This window comes from Triticum urartu, chromosome 7A (genome assembly GCF_056163025.1).
Source record: "Triticum urartu cultivar PI428250 chromosome 7A, HENAU_Tu73, whole genome shotgun sequence".
In the NCBI taxonomy this organism is placed as follows: Eukaryota; Viridiplantae; Streptophyta; class Magnoliopsida; order Poales; family Poaceae; genus Triticum; species Triticum urartu.
In genome coordinates, this window is record NC_141879.1 from 615,098,051 (window position 1) to 615,117,389 (window position 19,339).

Here is a 19,339-nt window from a genome sequence, read left to right on the forward strand (position 1 = left end):
AGAGTTTTATTGCTTACTTAAGCAGGCATACAGTCATGATACAACGTGTTCATTAGGAAAACAGGAGTGTAATTAAGCCATAAACATCTTCTCCTAACACTTGTCGCCTGCTTCGCATATAAATGAACCGCTTCATTAGCTTCTCTACGTACGAATTTCAGCCTAAAACTCTCAAATTGATCAGAAAGCTCCCTGATCTCTTGAAGAATGGCAGTTATCTCCGAACGATCGAAGGTATCTGACTCCCACAACTTAACAATAGCTTGAGCATCAGTTTCCACCTCAACTCTGCTGAAACCTCTCTCAATAGCCATTCGAACCCCATCTCAAATTGCTTCTGCTTCCATGGACTGTGAGCTAGCTGCAAAATTATACCAAAGGCTTGTGCACGAAGTAATGCACCCTCCCTATCCCGAATAACCAGCCCAGTCGAACCTTGACAGGAAACATCATCAAAGGATGCATCTACATTAATCTTCATCACGCCTTCATCAGGTGGATTCCATTTTATTTGTTTTGATTGCTTCGGCTTGCTTACTTTTCCAGCACTTGTTGAGTCCATTACCGAGTCTATCACCCATCTTACTGATTGCATGATACAGCGCCCAGACTCTCCATGCTTTCTTGCATTTCGTTCAGTCCAGATCGCCCATGCTCCACTTAAAATTATACAAGCTTCAGATTGGGGTATCTTTGTACCATCCACCACATCGAACATCCAAGAGTGTGGATGTAGGTCAGGAATTTTTATGCCAGTTAGGGACTTCACCTGCTCCCAGAAGATCCTTGCCCAAGTGCAATCAAAGATAGCATGCATTGTAGTTTTCTGTTGACCACAAGTGTCACAGAAATCAATACGTTTCATATGTCGTCGCTTCAAAACGGCACGACAGGGTATAAAGTCATGGATAATACGCCACCAGAAATTCTTCACCTTGGGAGGGACCTCAAGTTTCCACATTTTCTTCCATACCTTCTCCTGATTGATGCTAGACCCGGGCTGGTAAGTTTGACGACTTTTAGAGACAAGAACTCTATATGCCGATTTCACAGTGAAATGACCATTTTTTTCTGGTTGCCAAGCCCAAATATCCTCAGCTGAATTACTAATCGGAATCCTGCATATTACACTAACATCCGGTTCCACAAAATTTGCATTAATCAAATTCATATTCCATTCACCATTGTCTGCGTCAATCAATTCTTCCACCCTACTGATAGCTGCATCAAGAAGCTGAATTAGGGGTTTGAAATCATGGTTAAAAGGAATCCATGGATCCTCCCATGGGTGAATAGAAGAACCATCACCAACCCTCTTTATCAGGCCTAATTTTAGACCCTCTCTGCCATGAAGAATGGCTCTCCAAATATGCGAGGATCCTCTTTTGTTCTTAGCTGACATAAATTCATGATCGTGATAGTACTTACCCTTTAAGACTCTAGCGCATAGATAATCTGGTGATGTAAGCAACCTCCAGCCTTGTTTCGCCAGCATAGCCTGGTTGAATAATTCGAAATCCCTAAAACCCATCCCTCCTTCTCCTTTAGGTATTGCAATATCCTTCCACTTCTTCCAATGCAATTTCCTCTTATTATCATCTCCCCCCCAAAAGAAGCGGACCACAATATTGGTTAATTTCTTGCACAATTTCTTGGAAAGTCTAAAGCAGCTCATAGAATAAGTTGGGATAGCTTGGCATACCGCTTTAATCAAAACTTCCCTTGCCGCACTGCTTAAGAGTTTAGGAACATACCCATTCACCAATTTTCGAATATTTGTTGCTATGTGCTCAAACTGTACATCAGAAGATTTACCAATGGCGGTTGGTAGTCCAAGGTACTTCTCAACTAATGCTTCCGTCTCAATCTCCATATTCACATGGACCATTGCCTTTGTCTCATCAGTACAGTTTGCGCTAAAGAAAATGGCTGATTTACTACGGTTGACTATCTGACCAGAAGCTGTTTTATAGATGTCCAAAATGTTATGCAGCCTAGTGGCAGCCTCAACCGTAGCCTGTGTAAAGACCAAGCAATCATCGGCGAATAGTAGGTGTGAGACCCATGGAGCATGAACGCCAACTCTTACACCTCGAGGAAGATGTACCGGACCTTTAAATTTCAGCAAACAACTCAATCCTTCCGCACAAATAAGAAATAAGTAGGGAGATATTGGATCGCCCTGCCTAATTCCTCGAGTGGGTCTGAAAGTGGAAGAAAATTGCCCATTCACGCGCACAGAAAAAGATACTGACTGCACACATACCATAACTCTATCGATCCATGCTTCTGCAAATCCCAACTTGTTCATCATCGCACGTAGATAAGACCATTCCACCCTATCATATGCCTTGGCCATGTCCAACTTAACTGTCACATCACCAGATTTGCCCTTTTTCTTCTTGAGGTAGTGAATACACTCATAAGCCGTAAGAACATTGTCTGAAATCAATCGTCCTTGGACAAACGCTGTTTGTTCTTCCGCGATGATATGATGCAGTACTGGTCTTAGCCTCAAAGCAAGAACTTTTGAAGCTAGTTTATAGAGCACGTTACACAATGAGATTGGCCTGTACTGTGTAAGGTCTTGCGGATTTTTTATTTTTGGAATAAGGACCAAAACAGTAGAATTAACCACCTCCGGCATATCACCGCCTTCAAGAAAAGTACGCACAGCATTGCAAACAACATCTTTCAAAAGATGCCAATGGTGAATGTAAAAACCTGCTGTAAAACCATCTGGACCTGGGGACTTGTTTGGATGCATCATGAAAAGAGCTCTTTCAATCTCCTCGTTTGTGATAACAGAACACAGCTTTTCATTCATTTCTTGTGAAACTTTACACTGAACCAACTCTGTTGCTAGCTCCGGATGAGTCTCTTGCTGTGCCGTAAACAGATCTATGTAAAAATTCATAGCAATTGCTTCCAACTCGTGTTGCTCGGTCGCAACCGTACCATCTGGCTTCCGCAATGACTTAATTTTATTTGTACGTGATCTTTCTTTCATCTTAGCATGGAAGAACTCAGTGTTCCTATCACCTTCCTGCAGCCACAAAACCCTGGACCGTTGCTTCTTGAGAGCCTCCTCTCTGGCCAGCAACTCCGATATACGTTTGAGAAGGTCTCGTTCAGCTAGAGTTGGCCCAGTTCCTAAAGAGACTGCTCTTAGCCTTTCCAATTTTTCTCTCATCATTTTAAGTTGTTTCTCCACCGAACCAAACTCCTCCCGGCTCCATTTCTGCAGACTACGTCGCACACCATTCAGCGCATCATAAACGCCGGCCAGATCATTAGCTTGCGGATGCCATCCTTCTTCCACCACTTGTTCATACCTCTCGTGGCGAGTCCAGGCATTTTCGAAGCGAAACGGTTTGTTTCGTCCTTTATTTCGTAACCAAGCTGATCTATTAGTCGTTAATACAAGTGCGCAATGATCAGACACAGAGGTCTGAATGTGCCGCCCCGAAGTGTCATCAAATAGATCTAAAAACTTGTCATCAGCTAGTCCTCTATCTAGGCGAACTTTTACATTGTTTTGTCCTTGCTGTCGGTTATCCCATGTATATGGGAGACCAGAGAAGCCCAAATCAGTGAAGCGACAGTAATCAACAGTATCTCTAAATCCTTCCATCTTCCATTCTTCCCTGTCATTGCCTCCAAACTGTTCAGATGCATCAAGAATTTCATTAAAATCCCCCGCACACAGCCATGGGTGATCATATTCTCTTCGCATAAACTGTATTAATTCCCAACTATTCTTCCTCTTGGTTCTTGTTGGCTCCCCATAAAACCCAGTGAAACGCCATTCCTTTTCCCCTGTCTCTTCATTGCACACAAATACATCAATGTGCGAGTCACTGAAAGATTTCAACGAAACACTAGAATCATTATTCTAGTAAAGAACAAGACCAGCACTCAGCCCCCTTGCTTTAACACCGAAAGCATTGCTGAATCCCAAGCGATGCCTCAACTCCTGAGCTCTCTTATCTGAGACCTTAGTCTCCAAGAGAAAAACTAAGGCCGGGCGATGTAACCTAATCAGGTCACAGATTTCACGAACTATCTCCGGTTGCCCAATTCCGCGACAGTTCAGGCAGAGAATATTCATTGGTTCCGGCGGTCATCCTCAAGGGATGCCGCCGATCCTGCTGTACCATCGATCACAACAATACTCTGTATCCCCACACCACTACATCCTTGAGACAAAGAAAACTCTGTCACATTGTTCACTCTAGTTACTTCGATCAGAATTCTTGCCATAATTCTATTATCAGTATCCTGCCCACAACGAACAAAGAAGCATGTATTAATATTATTTGAGCTTTTCCAGAAACCCCATTTTGTATTCCGCTGGATCTTCTTCCATGTACTTGTTAACAAACTCCGAAACTGCACTTTAACTGTATGTTTAACAGACAACCAAAATCCTCCTGGATCTGGCTCCTCTTCCACCGGGACTCCATGAACAAAGCGATAACTGGATATGTTTGTATCCGAAAACATGCACGCACATATCCAATCCAGTTCTTTTGTATTGCAAAACATAAATTGTTGAATTCCCAGGTCAGCATTAGCACACAGTTGAAGAAGGCACTGCCCCTCTGAACCAACGCCAACCGCAGCATCATTCATCCCCAAATCCACTTGCACCTCTGCTGCTTTAGAATCAGACCCAGCCAGAGGCTTATTTCCATGACATCGCCCAGTAATATCAATCTCAGGAGCAGCTAGCTGAGCTCCATTTAGCACAAGTGTCGTCGTGCCAACCTGCAGGGGAAGAGGAATTTCCCGCGACGAGCACATCCCTCGTTCCGAAGACCCACCAGAATCCAGTAATGAACCCACCTTAATTCGCATCAACTCGAGACATCTTGACGGATCCCTCGACTTGCGAATGATCTGCATCGCCCTCGCCTTGAAACATTCCATCTCTGCCAAATCCACACCTAGGCGCCCTCCCGTCTTCCCGGGAAAAGCAGTAAGGCTCTCACCGGATAGCTTCATCGACAACATGCTCCAACCAGAAAAAGAAAGGGATGACCGAGGGGATTGAATAGAAAACCACTAGGAAGAAGAAATCATGATTATTGGGACAGAGTAGATGACTTAGAAGTAGGATTCGAAGACGAGACAGATAACAGAGGAAGGGAGACCAATACATGAGAAAGGGAAAGAGATAGAGGGGAAATCTAGAGGAAAACCAGATCAGAAGAGAAGATAGCTGAGGGGAGAAGGGATCAGGGGGAACCGGGAAGGGAAGCACGACATAGACGCCAGTCGCCGGCAAATCGCCCAAATCGCCACTAGGCACTGTAGCACCACCGCTTAGGAGGGATTCCGGCGTGCAGTCTGGTACTCTAACTTAGCCGAGCAAAGCAGAGGAAGTACTCTGCAGTGGTGGTCTTACTTAGCCGAGCAAAGCAGAAAAGGCAGAGAAACAAATGAATAGATAAGTAGTAACAAGTTGTCAGCTATGTAGTCTGGTTGCAAGTGTCTAGGAGTATTGCACTGACATGTTTTCCAGTAGTGCGAGTGAGATTCTGAATTTTATCACTAATTATTTTTAGAATCATACCATTAATGAGTGTAATTTATGATCACAATTGATCCATTAAGGCAAGGGATTTGTTTTATGCAATAGCATTGGATCTGATTTGTGCAAGCATCTGCCACTCGATCTCTTCCTATGATTTCATCTGATGCATGTGTCCCTCCTGTTAAAAATATTTCCATGAATAAAAGCAGGCACACGATCCCTCCAAGAAGATTGCTTTTGTGCTTGAACTATTCCAAGTTACTATTTTTTGTTTTGTCTGGTGAAGAACATACGTATGCTGCCCAGAGGAAAGTTTACAAAAAAAATTGCAGAAAAACTTTCAATCTATTCATCTTCAATCATGACAGTACAACAAATACCACAAATAGTAAAAATTACATCTAGATCCATATACCACCTAACGACAAAAAAATACAACTTAACAATGCATAATTTATTTGTCGCAACAGGAAGGGAGGAAAAAGAACGTGTCATGAACTCCTGATGCACACATCATGCTATATTGTTTGCCAATAGCTCAAAGTGTACTTGTTGTCTGAATTTTTCAACTGCTGCAAATTTTCTTCAATTCAATTGGTGCCAATATCGGATAAATTTCAAGTCACAATGCAGAGAAAATAAATACTTGACATGAATGACGTTTACTTCAATTAATTCACTTATCAATTTGCATACATTCACTGAATTAAAGGGAATTACAATGCTTGTTACATCAATTAATTCACACTGCAGAGGTCTATTCAAAATCAACTCAATTACAACAAAAAACATTGACAACATTCACATGCGTTGTAGGTTGTCCTCTTTCTCCATACCTTCAACATCATCTACAGCTTCTTGGCTTCCTCTCGAAGAGAAACCAAGAGTGTGCATTTTGACATGCTGGGAAATGGAAAGATTAGCTCTGTTTTGTACTCCCTTCGGTCCTTTTTACTTTGCATATTAAAATTCTCTAAAGTCAAACTTCATAAAGTTTGATCATATTTATATGAAAAAATATCAACATGTGCCATGCTAAAGCTATACAATATGAAATTTTAAGTCATGACACATCTATTGATATTGATTTCAGATTGTGAATGTTGGTACTTTTTTCTATAAAGTTGGTCAAATTTTACAAGGCTTGACTTCAGTCAAATCTTATATGCGAACTAAAAAGGACCGGAGGGAGTACATGTTTTTTCGATCCTGGGGTGATCGATTCTTTGTTTGCAACTTGTGTACTAATAAAGGGGTTGTATGTAAGTGCTTACCCTTCTCTTAGTATAGCTTGAAGAGTCAAGATGATGCAGACATCACACATCGAGACCGATCTTCAAGACGCTCCGCATTTAACGTGCGGCGAAAAAAAAAGAGTACACTATTGTTTTTTTTCAGTTTAATATGCTTCACCGAACCAAATGGAGCACGATTGTGCTCCGTCACGAAGCTTGTGCTTCACTGGAAAATATACTTTGCGCTCACGATGAATCATACCCTTGCCTCACCTGCCGGAGCACACATGTGTTTTGCGAAAAACACACATGTGCTCCACCGCGTAGCACATCTATGCTTCACTTTTTTTTTTCTTTACCCAGTTGCTTCCTTGGAATGACCATGTTTCCGACTGCCATGCCTTCACCGAAGCCCCAAAGTAAACTTTTGTTACCACATTTCCAACTCCCACGGCAGTACTTGTCTAAATATTCCCCTTATTACACTAGAAACATGTATACAAGTATTCTCCTGGAAGAAATATGATCTTCTCAATAAATTAAAATATTAAGAAAGAAAGTATAAGCATTCCCCTGACACTAAGAAAGTATTCCCCCTGCTTTCTTTCCTGTCAAGACATGCCCGTCGCGACTTACCATTACCAAGCGCTCAAAGAGGCCCTCGCCGCTTCCATCTCCACCGCCGGCGACGTGCGCCGCCCCCACGCCCTCGCCGTAGTGTCGGGTCTCGCCGGCAACGGCTACGTCGTCTCCCTCCTCGTATCTCGCTACTTCCGCCTCGGCGCCGCCAATGCCGCGCGCAGGGCGTTCGACGCTGTTCCCCGGCCCCGGGCAGCATCGCTCCCCGTCTCGGCGCCGCCGCCTAAGCCCCTCCTCTACAACGCCATGATCCGCGGGTACCTCGCTCTCGGCCTCCCCCGCCTGGCGGTCGGTGTCTTCCGAGAGATGGCGTGCCCGCCCGACCGCCACACGTACCACCTCGCCGTGATGGCGTGCGCTCGCGCGTCGGAGTTTGAGCTCGGCCGGCGTATCGGGAGCGAAGCGTGCTCCAGAGGGCTTTCGACCGACCTCCTGGTCGGGACGGCGCTGGTCGTAATGCATTCTGAAGCAGGTGACATGGAGGCCGCTCTCAACGTGTTTGATGAAATGCCGCACCGCGATGATGTGGTGTGGAATGCCCTCATTGCTGGCTATGCCCGTGCGAATTGCATGGGAGAGGCTCTCAGGTTATTTGTAAGGATGAGGATGGTGGATGGAATGTCTCCGACTGAGGCGACACTGGTGAGCTTGGTTTCCGGGTTTGCAAGCTATGGTTCTTGGAAGGTCTGCTATATGATGCATGCTGCTGTGATTAGGTCTGGTTTCCACCTTAACGTCTGTGTTTGCAACTCTCTCCTGGAGCTTTATCTTTACTCCGGCTGTTTGAGGGAGGCTGTGATGTTGTTTCGTCAGATGGAGGAGAAAGATTCCATCACTTGGAGTACGATGATTGGTGGGCTTGTTCGGAATGGACGACCCAATTCTGCTCTTAACCTCTTCCACTGGATGCTGTCAAATTCGACTGTGTCGGCCACTAGGTCCATCTTGCTTAATGTCATTGCGGCCTGCGCTGAGCTGGGGCAGTGGGAACAAGGAAGATGGATTGAACAAAGCTATGTGCTGGCTGATTCTAGTGAATTCAATAGAGATCCATCTTTGGTAACTGCACTGATATATATGTATGCAAGGTGTGGACAGTTAGATTCTTCAATTGCTCTTCTACATGGAGTTGCAGCAATGAGAGATGACATAGTTGCATGGAATGCCATGATCAAAGGCTGTGGAGTTATTGGGGAAGTGGGAAAGGCAATAGGATTTGCAGTGGAAATGCAAAGGGTAGGCATTGATCCAGATGCTGTCACATTCTTGGAGATCCTACCTATGATTTCTTCGATTCCATCACTGAAGAAGGGGATGGAAGCACATGGTCAGATCGTTAAAAGAGGTTTCCAGAGTGAAAGGGCAATTGCTAATTCACTCATCACCATGTATGGTCGATGCGGGGATCTTAGACATTCATTTGACACCTTTAGTGGGATTGTGGACAAGGATGTAATCTCTTGGACTTCTATGATTCAGGTATATGCCTGGAATGGACATGCTGCTGAAGTTGTCCAGCTTTTTGAGCTGATGAAGAAAGCAGAAGTGAAACCGAATCGCTACACCTTTCTTGCCGTGCTGTCTGCATGTAGGAACACAGGTCTTGTTGAAGAGGGAATGGACTTGCTCAAGTTCATGGAAGAGCAATATGGTCTTGAGCCGGATGTTGAGCATATTTCATGTGTTGTTGATATGCTCTGTCGTACTGGACGCTTGGCTGATGCATATGACCTGATAAAAAGTACTATTTCTGAACGTGTAGACAATCATATATTATGGGGGATATTGCTAAGTGCTTCCCGTTTATCTGGGAATTTGGTGATTGGAGAAGCAGCTGCCAGACATCTCTTGTCCCTAGATCCAGAAAATCGGGCCAACTATAAAATGCTTGCTGATATTTATGTCTCGCTTGGGAGAAGGGATAGTGCTGATAATATCCTTAGACTATCATTGTCAAGAGGGCTAGACTCGAAACCAGGCTGCAGCTGGACTGAAGGTGGCTAAATGTTGCAAATACATGCTGGATGGTATGACTCAAATATGGTTAAATCGTCCTCTTTTCTCACCTCTGTTTATATTTCATCTATCATGTTCTCAGTTCTAAAGCAGGCTCTGATATTATTGTCTAGATGTATAATATTCTTACCATTCAATGGTAACGTTTCATAGTTCTTTTAGCATAACCAATACTCAAGTCATCCAACTTACAGCTCTTTGCCTTGTTGAGTTTTACTTTCGTGTTCAAACCACCGACCATAAGCACAGTTATTTGTACACGTGGAAAATACTACTGACATGACACCAGTTAGGCCATGCACCTTTGCTTCAACACTCTGGAACTGCTATTTGAGCATGAGATTTTCAATTATATTTTAATTACAATTCACAAATGCATCCACTGATAGAACTATAAGTTGTGAACCCAACAAAACCTTGGAGTGTGACCATAAGATTAACCCTTCCTTTTCAATGAAATGCAACGCAAACGTTTTTGCATTTTCTCGAAAAGCATCAAATGCATGACTAAACCATGTGTTGAGTGTTAATAGTTAGTCCAGGTGTGATATTTTGAAGATACTCAGTGTGAAAAGTGGTTTGAAGGACAAAAACTCAAGGGGGGGATTGGTCGTAATGCTAAAATCTCAAGATATAATATTTTCAATACTAGGTAAATACCTATGCGTTGCTATGGATGAATCAAGTTAGACGACCCAACATATTGCTTTTATTCCAACTTTGGTGGCAAGCATGACCACCATCTCAGACGTTTGCAATAGATTAACGGCTCACAGCAGAAAGGAGCCAGAAGGTGATTAACTGCCACCACTGATTGACGTCTTTATAGGAGTAGTGATTTATGTGATTTATGAGGGGATTATTGTTTATTTGCACTTTGGCATTTCCTGTTCTATTTTTATTTCTCAAGTAACTGGAATGCACGAAGGACAGGCCTGGCGCAGTGGTGAAGTACTCCCCACTTGTGCCAAGAGGTCCTGGTTCCGACACGGCCTCTCTGCATTGCATTGTGCAGGGGTAAGGCTTGCCTCGTATAATCCTTCCCCAGACCCCCCTGGTGTGGGAGCTATTAGCACTGGGTCTGTCCTTTAAAGTAACTGGAATGCACACGTCTCTATGTGAGTTGCTAGATGTTCTATCTTAGTCCCTTCGGTAGGAAATTTTGTGCAGCTACCTCTGTGAATGAAAGATTGGTATTAGCATTCTATTTCACAATCCTTCAGTGCTATTGAAAAGGAATTTAGAAATGGAACTATATGGAGTTCTGGAGCTTATGCCTTTTGGGCTCATGGCATTCTTTTAAGTTGCAGACATATTGTATCATGATATCAAATTCAATTTAGAATCTCTTAGCTGGATACCATGAAAAGATGAACTATTGGGTTTCTGTCCTTTCATGTCTCTTAAATTGCAACTGCTTATTACCTCCATTCCAAATTAGTTGTCTTAGATTTGTCTAGATACGGATGTACCTAACACTAAAATGTGTCTTACTCTAGATACATCTGTATCTAGACAAATCTAAGATTACTAATTCGGGACGGAGGGAGTAGTGACCATATGTCCGTATCTGCATGTCGAGAACAGACTTTGAGATATGATTTTATCCCCTCATTAAACTTAAATCTCAATTTTTTTTGGAGATTTATCTTTTGTGGACTATTTAAATTAGGAAACCGGGGACCTTTTTTAATGCTAACATTTTTTATTTGCATCTCTAGTGACATTCAATATTAATAAATAGAAACATGAGTGTACATCTCTTAATGTTAAATTTCTATGTGCACCATTTGCGGTACTAGTACTACTGTAACCATACAAGTTTATATGCTTCTGAAGGAAAATAAGTGTCAGGGAAAGAGATAATGTTTTTCATTTGGTAGTTATTATAAAAAATACATATTATTGTGTGGCACATTCAGTGAGGGATCAGGAACTGTTCTGAGTAGTGTCAGTTTCAACGCCAATAGAATTATCAAAGCAAGCCACAGAAATAACTCAGCAGCCAAAACATGGTAATAGTGCTTGCCATGTCGGTAGTGCTGAATGATGATTATCCTTGTCTTGACTTTGTTGTGTTGTATGAATTTTTTATGTGAATATATTCTGTAAGTGCACTAGGTCCCAGAAAGTGGCATCTTCAGGCTGGTAGATCCTAACTATTCTTTTCTGTAATAATGTTGAAGCTGTGATACTTTTTACTTTTTTGGTCAAGTCAGTCATGATTTATTTACCAATGTTTCCAGAATCAGGATGTGGAAACCCTTTTTCCTTTTTCTCGGACCAAGAACAACTTCTCTGGAGATATGCCCCACAATCTAGCAAGGTGCTGAACTATTTTCCCTCCTTTCTGAGACACTTATTTCCCTTAATAGATATTAGAGTTTGTAAGTGTGATCCAGTTTTTGGCTGATTGTTTTACAAAATACCAGAAGATACTTAGACGTATGAGATTGATGTATTAATTAAATATACAGTTTTGCTAGAACTCATCTAGATGAGATTTAATTTGGTCTCATTCACCTTTTATAGCCATTGGATGTGGTGCTATAAGATGCGTGTGTGCTGACGTGGGTTGTATCCGTTCTTGTTTTCCAGGTGAATGAGACCAAATTACGTCTCCTCTAGATGAGTTCTAGGTACTCCCTTAGATATATGCCACTGCCAACTTCGTATATTCAGAAAATGTTGTGCACTTTCTGCCAAGTAGACGTAATATCCTGTTCTAGTACTACTTCCGTCTGGGTTTATTAGTCACCATTGTATTTTGGGTCATACTTTGACCGTATATTTGACCAGCAAAATATAAGTGATATGTCATTAAAGTTATATTGTTAGTTCATATTTGAAAGTACTTTCCAATGATACTATTTTTGCATAATACTCCCTCCGTTCCTAAATGTAGGTCTTTTTAGAGATTTTAATATGGACTGCATATGGATGTATATAGACGCTGTTTAGAGTGTAGATTCACTCATTTTGCTCCGTATGTAGTTCATATTAGAATCTCTAAAAAGACTTATATTTAGGAATGGAGGGAGTATAACTTATATTTCACCAAGGGGACTAATAAACCCGGACGGAGGTAGTATGTAATTAACTGGTAAAAGATCTTATGTGATTGCATAATGTACTGTCAGAAGCTCTGGGCTAAAATGTATCACAATAAGTGCAAAGTGATGCCCTCATGTTATTTTTTGCCTCTAGCTACACTCTGTGCAGGTGTGATCTGAGCCTGTGTATGAGTGAGTGAACAGTGTAAAAAACGTAATTAACTCCAGACTACTGACAGAAACAAGAAATTTCTGAATAATAACGGAGTTGTATCAAGTAAGATAGATAACCTTCACATCCCCGAAATAAAGCTTGCTTTCCGCGTTGCCCTTCTTTTTGTGTTGGTGCACATTTGCTATACCTTAGAATGGTGTGTGTGTGTGTGTGTGTGTGCACAAGAGGGTAGTTGGAGAGCTCGTCCTCAATCGATCGTGTGACTAGGCTCTTCCATCGCCGTAACGCAGGGCTCTGAGTCCTGCAAGGTTTGGGCGCACTTCTCTATTTATTTCTTGTTCTTGCTGGACCTAAATGTATGAGGTCCTGTCTTCACATAAAGCCTCTAACAAATTCGATTATGTAAGAGATAAGATATGCTGCTCTTCAAAACAGAGATCAAATAATATATGAAACTAAAAGATAAAGCCAATAACCTATTAACCTTAGCTGAGAATTGTAATAGATTCCTATTAAGATGGCTTGAAATTTTACAAGGTTGTGAACAAGAGACTTTGTGCCAGATAGACGAGATAAGCTAGTAAACTACAAGAAACTAAAGAAACAGCAAAATGGAGTAGTATTATGAAGGCCTTCATGTTGAAACTTGCGCTTTCAGTGATGCACACAACTCCCTCAATCATTTTGCTCTTGCCATCTACCAAATTGTAGCCTTGTCCTGGATTGTCTCGTCTTGGATTGCTTTGCCAGAGCTCAGATGATTACACTCGTTTAACCTTCACAGTCCGAGCAGACTTTGTCTTGTTCTTACAAAGATTGAACCAACGATCTGAACTAATTTCTTCTGTTACTGGTCCGTACTTGATGTGGACGCACATCAATGGTAACCAGGTAAGTGTTTACCGAACAGCTATACGCATCCTATAAGTATACAACATGATCCACCAAGTGATGTTAGTATGTTACATATTTCTTGCTCTGAGTGATATGATGATTTCCGCTGCTCTTCATTTCATCTTAGACCACTCTGGGTAACAATTTGACGTAATAGTTGAATGTATTAAAAATGCCTTCTGCAAGTTTCTCAAGAAAAATACAACTATGGAGCTGTGGGCATTTCACTGATATTTCATGAGTGTTTAATCATTAATGATTTCTATCTGATCAAGTATGCTAGCAACTCACACCATAGTCCTGCTTCGCGATACCTGCATAAAAGTCAAAAAGCATAAGAACTTAAAGAAGAATATTTGTTGAGTATGTTGAATGTCTCATTTGGGGACTTCCATACATTTTGTGCTGAAGCAGGGCTGCTTCAGTGCTGGGTCATCTTCAGGAGGTTGCTGTCCAAAGATCATCTCGCAGCTCATGTCTTCAAAATCTGAATAGCAACAATATGATTGACATAAGTACGTAATATTCTATTTCCTCTTAATTAACTAGTAACGTCCTTAAAGGCTTGTTTGAACTTATTCCAAATAAAAGAAAGTAGATAAAGAAAGAATAGATTATTTGGTTTTGTGGGCATCAGACATGGAGTTGGAAGCGCTCCATTGTAATATACAGGAGTGAAGCCCCAAGGGGTAAGACAATTAGCACTTTTGTAGTGGCAGTAAGCAACATTCACTGGCTGCCCCTGGAGCTATGTACTTTAAAGCACAAAAGGAGAATCATGCCTTGCATATCCCAACTCAAGTTGATCCTAGTTGGGTGGACTGCCGTCGTAAAATATCAACATCGTATGACCTAGAAATAATGATTGTTGCAGCTGAAATATACAGCGAATCACCCTGGAAGAACCAACACTCGCAAGTGCTTCTCATAAGTGAGACTGAACCATATTGCTCTGATATTTGAAACATGATGGCCCTGCACTTTAAAGCGAAGGTGCCTATACTGTGTTTGTCTAGTCCTGGGTTGTGGAACAGTTGGAATAGACAGTACAACTTGTCTGCCAGCCCCCCTTCCTCTAGCCCTATTTCTGTCCAACACTTGCAATTAATGTGTGACCTGCAAACACGTTGGTCCCACTCCAACCCTCTTTGTTCCTCAAATGGTGGCCTGTGGTTCCCATAACCAAAAAAAGGTAAAGAACCTAGGTATAGATGGCAAGGTCTTATAAGTATCGAGTTCTGTATTATTCATATGAGAATCTTGATATCACGGATGCTTTGAGTTAACATTTCCCTTCAAGGGCTAGTCTAAACATTTGGGTGGCTAGGGACCTATTATAGCACTACTTAAAGTGGAAAGATGTCATTCTAAGTTCACTGAAGTCAACATTAGTAGTATACTGTTACACTTGCATTATAATTTGGTCACTGACCAGGGTAGTTCAGATACACTTTCAGGTTTCAATATCTTAAGTGATAATCCATTAATCTCTTGCTCAGAGGGCCGGAATATTAATTTTATCATTTCACTTGTATTCGAACCGATTATATTTCAGTTGTTGCGTACCCACTAATATACTCACTATTCAGGATAGCCTATCGTGGATCAGAGCAAAGGAAGCTTACTGGGTGACATGTACACAGAAACTCCGAGCGAATCTTGCATAAACTTCTGGGATGGGATCTTGCAAAGGTTGGTGCACATACCGACACAGTTGGTGCTTTCCAGAAACCTGTCGCCGAGTAAGATAACAAATTAAGACAGATAAGCACCACTTACGTCAAGATTTGTTGGTATGTCTGCACTCTGCACCTTAGTAAATATTTTCCTTATGTCGGTGTTAATTGGGATAGTGTCTCAAGCATGGGTAGTATTGGTATGTTGCATTGGCCTCTTACTTTTCATTTCTTATTTTCAGAAGATATTTTTCATCTATTCGCATAGGCAGTTTGTGGAGTGTGAGTAGGAACATCAGTCTGCCACAATTGCGACATGGACAGTACAAGTGGCATGTCAGCCTTAGTACTTTCTTGCCTTTTCTTTCAAGTGGATTTACTTATAAGATGGACATACTGCAATAAATTCATTCAATCAATGGGTGAAGAATCATGCACTGTTTATATCAAAATAAGTTAATTGTTTTTGCACCTATGAATGCTTAGAGCAACCGTTTGGACCAATATATTTGGGACACCTTATATTCAACCTAGTTTAACTCATTCCACAATTTGTTTTCTTGCATTTATTTTCCTTAGCATTAGCTGTTCAGCGGAACAGTTCCTCGGTTATGATTGAGTTACCTGCATTTGGGGATGTACACCACATTCTTCTCTCTCGTTCCATCGACCTCAGATTCCCTGACCTTGTTCAATGACATAATAATGATCACTCAGAAAACTTATCCAAAGTGGGGAGTGTATTCCATGTGGGACTGCATTAAAGAAATATTAATATATGTACTATAAATGTCTTGTATATTCCTACCACTTTTGCAATATTTATCAACTTGGCATGTGGCTTTATATCGGTTCATTTTGGGCAGGGCTCACCAGAAGCACTAGCATGGAGTCTTTCTTTGAATGATGATGCCCTCATTGAGGGCAGGCTACTTATATTATGAACTGATATTACATATTTACTACTCCCTCCGTCCCAAAATTCTTGTCATAGATTTGTCTAGATACGGATGTATCAAGTCACGTTTTAGTATTAGATACATCTGTATCTAGACAAATCTAAGACAAGAATTTTGGGACGGAGGGAGTACATGGAGCAAGAACATGTCATCGAGAGAAAATCTGTTGATATAGTACCTCACATGGTCCAACCAGCCAAGGGAAGAATATGGTGGTGAAGGCAGCAAAGTACTCCCTGGAAAATTTTGAAGGTGGCATCATCACCTTTATCTGCCCAAACAGAGTTCTGTCAAACTAAATACAGGTAAAAAGTAGAGGCATTTTTTTTGTAATTTTGTTTTTATTTAGAAAAACACTGGTGGGATGACATAGCCTGCTGAATACGGTTATAAAGTTAATTATGCATGGGGCTGGGGCGTGTACTTGCCATTGTGACGATGTAGCTTGGCATTGCTCGTTCGAGAGCGCCGGCCACAATCTCGCACTGCGTGTCGAGCCTGAAGATTCTGGAGATTGCCACAGCGGCCTCTATTAATCCTTGGTAGCCATGTTTTCCGTTCTTTATCCCTGTCATACATGCATGATATGTTCAGGCCAGACAGCAAGTGTTGACCATCCTTAATTTGCACCACATCTAAATAAACTGTATTACTGTAGAAAACTATAGTGCACAACAGCAGACTAACACCAACGCTTTACTCTAGTCTAGAGGGGGAAAAAATATAAAAATCAAACAGGGGTACGTCATAGATACGGGATGTAATTCGGGTCGAAAAATCTGATCAGTGCCAGAAGGAATTTACAGCTGCCACATAGTAGACACACTAACTAAGTGGCTAACTCCCAGAGGCTACATGATGTTTGACTTCTCCATTACCACTAGGTAGTATCGTGTGAAGAAGAAGAAGAACAAAAAGGACAGGCTCACCACTGAAAGATTCCTAGAGTGTGCGCCTCACATTCTTATTGTTATACGATCGGCAAGTTATGGCCACTCGTAGTTGCCTGGCTATATATGCTGATACGCACTTGCGCTTGTTTTGCAAGTATATATGCTACTGGCTCGATCGCGTAGCTAAGCTCTTCAACATATTATGAAATTGGTTTGATCGTCTAATATTTTTCCTTTTATCCTGTCATCACTAATCTCGAGTGAATTTTCTTCTCTCACATTATATATACATGCATGTGGTGATGTGGGGCCTAAGTCCTACCCAGCCGGGCGACATAAACGGAGATGCATAATACTACCACATATGGCTTCTTGGCCAAAAAACGAAGCTATTCCGTTAATATTTATATATATGATCGTACATATACAGATATACATACCGCAATGGTAGAAAATTTGCCGTGCCACGTACGGACGAAAGCACCAAGCCAAGCATGGCATTACGTGATCAACGTTGATTAATCATTAACTATTGGCTAACTAAGTTAAATTAATCGGCCTATGCTGACAAAAATGGACCATAGTAGCACCCGTCAGGAGGCAAGGCCATCAGCTAACGACGAAAAGAAGCATCTGGGAAATGCCCATTTTATTCTTGTGAAGCATCTAACCTCAAATTACTCATTATTAATTCGACATTTTTTTACGATCATTTTTTTTCCCAACTTAACCACGAACTTTTCTTTTGTCGCCCTAGCGACTTTTATATACTCCCTAGATCCGACCACCTCCCATCTGAAAAAGAAAAAGACCTTCCACAAATACGTGTGGCCGCGTGGGACACAAATGTCTGAGCCACACGGGCGGCCATCTTCCTAGTCGAGGCAAAGATCGTGAGGGCGAGCCAAGAAAGAAGAAACCGTGGCGGCTTTGGTTATCATCAGAATAGGGCTCCGTTACCATTAATGAAAGCTAAAAGTAACACTGGTTTATTCGCTATAATGAAACTATGTCTCTTCACATGCAGCAGAAACTCACATGGGTAGGGTAAAACGACATGAAGGATGGATCATTCCATTCCCAAAGCTGGCAAATATGTGTATACGAGCACGAACCAGAAGCTTCTTGAAGTTTCCGGGAGAGGTAGCCGATGGCCAGGTTGTCGAACCAGGTGTCGTGGTACACCGTCTTCGTCGTCGTCGTGGCCGCGGCCGTCTCTCTCACCGGCCTTGTTGGCGCCGGCGCCGGGACCCGAGCTAGCGTCGCCTCTTGTGGCCTCGCCATGACCCCTCGCACCGTGGAGCTCCGCTTGATCCTCCTCACGTAGCTCCTCTTCATCGCGGAGCTTCCACCCACGCAAGGCGGTGCTCTGGCCGTGAGGCCACTGTGGCTGTGAGGGAGGAGCACAAGTGCGGTGGCCTCCATGTTTATGGCCTGTCTAGCTATGAGTGTGTGTGTGAGAGAGAGAGAGAGAGGGAGGGGGAGGGTTATATTTGTAGAGTGGGAGAAGAGGAAGAGTCGAAGGAGTATTTGTAGGATGTTAATCACTAGGTTTATGATTTGACTTGTATGGGGGGAGACGAGGAGGAAAAGCCCAAACGGCAGGGAGGGGGGCATCTTGGTGTGGAGGGACGATGGAATCAAGGCTAACATCATGTTCCACGAGTCGAGATCCTCACCTCGGAATGGACAAGAGCGAGCTGTGTCAATTTCTAATGGGCTTTGCCTATTGATGCTCCCTCCTTTAGTTGGACCAGGCGAAAAGATCCATGGACATGAGGGGTTTTTTTTTTTTGAGATGCCATAGACAAGAGAATTGATAACACTTTCCCGGGCACTTGCTCGTTTCCACGGCGACATGTGGCTGCACTTCCGTGTATGCTGGTGTTTAAATTGGTGCACCAACTTGGACCCCGGACCGACCAATTCTAACATTTCGTATATGCAGGTTTTCTTCTTCTTTTTTCAAAAGGGCCAAAAAAAAGTACCACAGGTGCTTACACACCCATACAGAAAAATGAAATTACATTCAAATCCTTGAGAGTGTCGAAGTCTTCTTCCGCCTGCATCCGCCGGCGGCGCGCTGTGCGCATAGCTCGATGTTGCCACCAGACCTCGCCCTCAGCAGAGAAAATTTGTTTGAACCCGGGAGCTCGTAGAAGCGGCGGCCGGGAAGACGCCATCGACTGCGATCTACAAAGCAAATAGCCGCCACGGAGAAGAATACACCAATAAGGGCGTGTAGAAACTTTGAAGGCCA

General features: G+C 42.4%; 3 protein-coding genes across 6 annotated transcripts; 1 reads left to right on the forward strand and 2 right to left on the reverse strand.

The window, feature by feature from the left end:
- Positions 1 to 326: 326 nt before the first annotated feature.
- Positions 327 to 4,932, reverse strand: LOC147960700 (uncharacterized). The gene is made up of 6 exons (XM_087533499.1): positions 4,583 to 4,932; positions 2,267 to 3,860; positions 1,755 to 2,017; positions 974 to 1,118; positions 700 to 826; positions 327 to 361 (listed from the first exon to the last, which is right to left on the reverse strand). The coding sequence occupies exons 1-6, from the start codon at positions 4,930 to 4,932 to the stop codon at positions 327 to 329; spliced, it is 2,514 nt and encodes an 837-aa protein (XP_087389625.1).
- Positions 4,933 to 7,354: 2,422 nt separating this feature from the next.
- Positions 7,355 to 16,592, forward strand: LOC125519880 (pentatricopeptide repeat-containing protein At4g13650). Of its 4 annotated transcripts, XM_048684657.2 has the most exons (5): positions 7,355 to 9,440; positions 11,676 to 11,755; positions 12,028 to 12,068; positions 15,141 to 15,344; positions 16,094 to 16,592. In XM_048684657.2, exon 1 carries the CDS (start codon positions 7,393 to 7,395, stop codon positions 9,415 to 9,417), a length of 2,025 nt encoding a protein of 674 aa, XP_048540614.2. In that variant the 5' UTR covers positions 7,355 to 7,392; the 3' UTR covers positions 9,418 to 9,440; positions 11,676 to 11,755; positions 12,028 to 12,068; positions 15,141 to 15,344; positions 16,094 to 16,592. The 4 variants fall into 4 exon arrangements, with proteins under 4 accessions (XP_048540614.2, XP_048540613.2, XP_048540615.2 ...); XM_048684656.2 differs by lacking the exon at positions 12,028 to 12,068; XM_048684658.2 differs by lacking the exon at positions 12,028 to 12,068 and having other exon boundaries at positions 15,146 to 15,344.
- On the reverse strand, positions 13,137 to 18,614 carry D27 (beta-carotene isomerase D27-like protein). Its single transcript, XM_048684660.2, has 7 exons — positions 18,195 to 18,614; positions 16,615 to 16,754; positions 16,365 to 16,457; positions 15,852 to 15,913; positions 15,177 to 15,283; positions 13,949 to 14,038; positions 13,137 to 13,865 (listed from the first exon to the last, which is right to left on the reverse strand). The coding sequence occupies exons 1-7, from the start codon at positions 18,502 to 18,504 to the stop codon at positions 13,831 to 13,833; spliced, it is 837 nt and encodes a 278-aa protein (XP_048540617.2). The 5' UTR covers positions 18,505 to 18,614; the 3' UTR covers positions 13,137 to 13,830.
- Between the last annotated feature and the right edge of the window lie 725 nt (positions 18,615 to 19,339).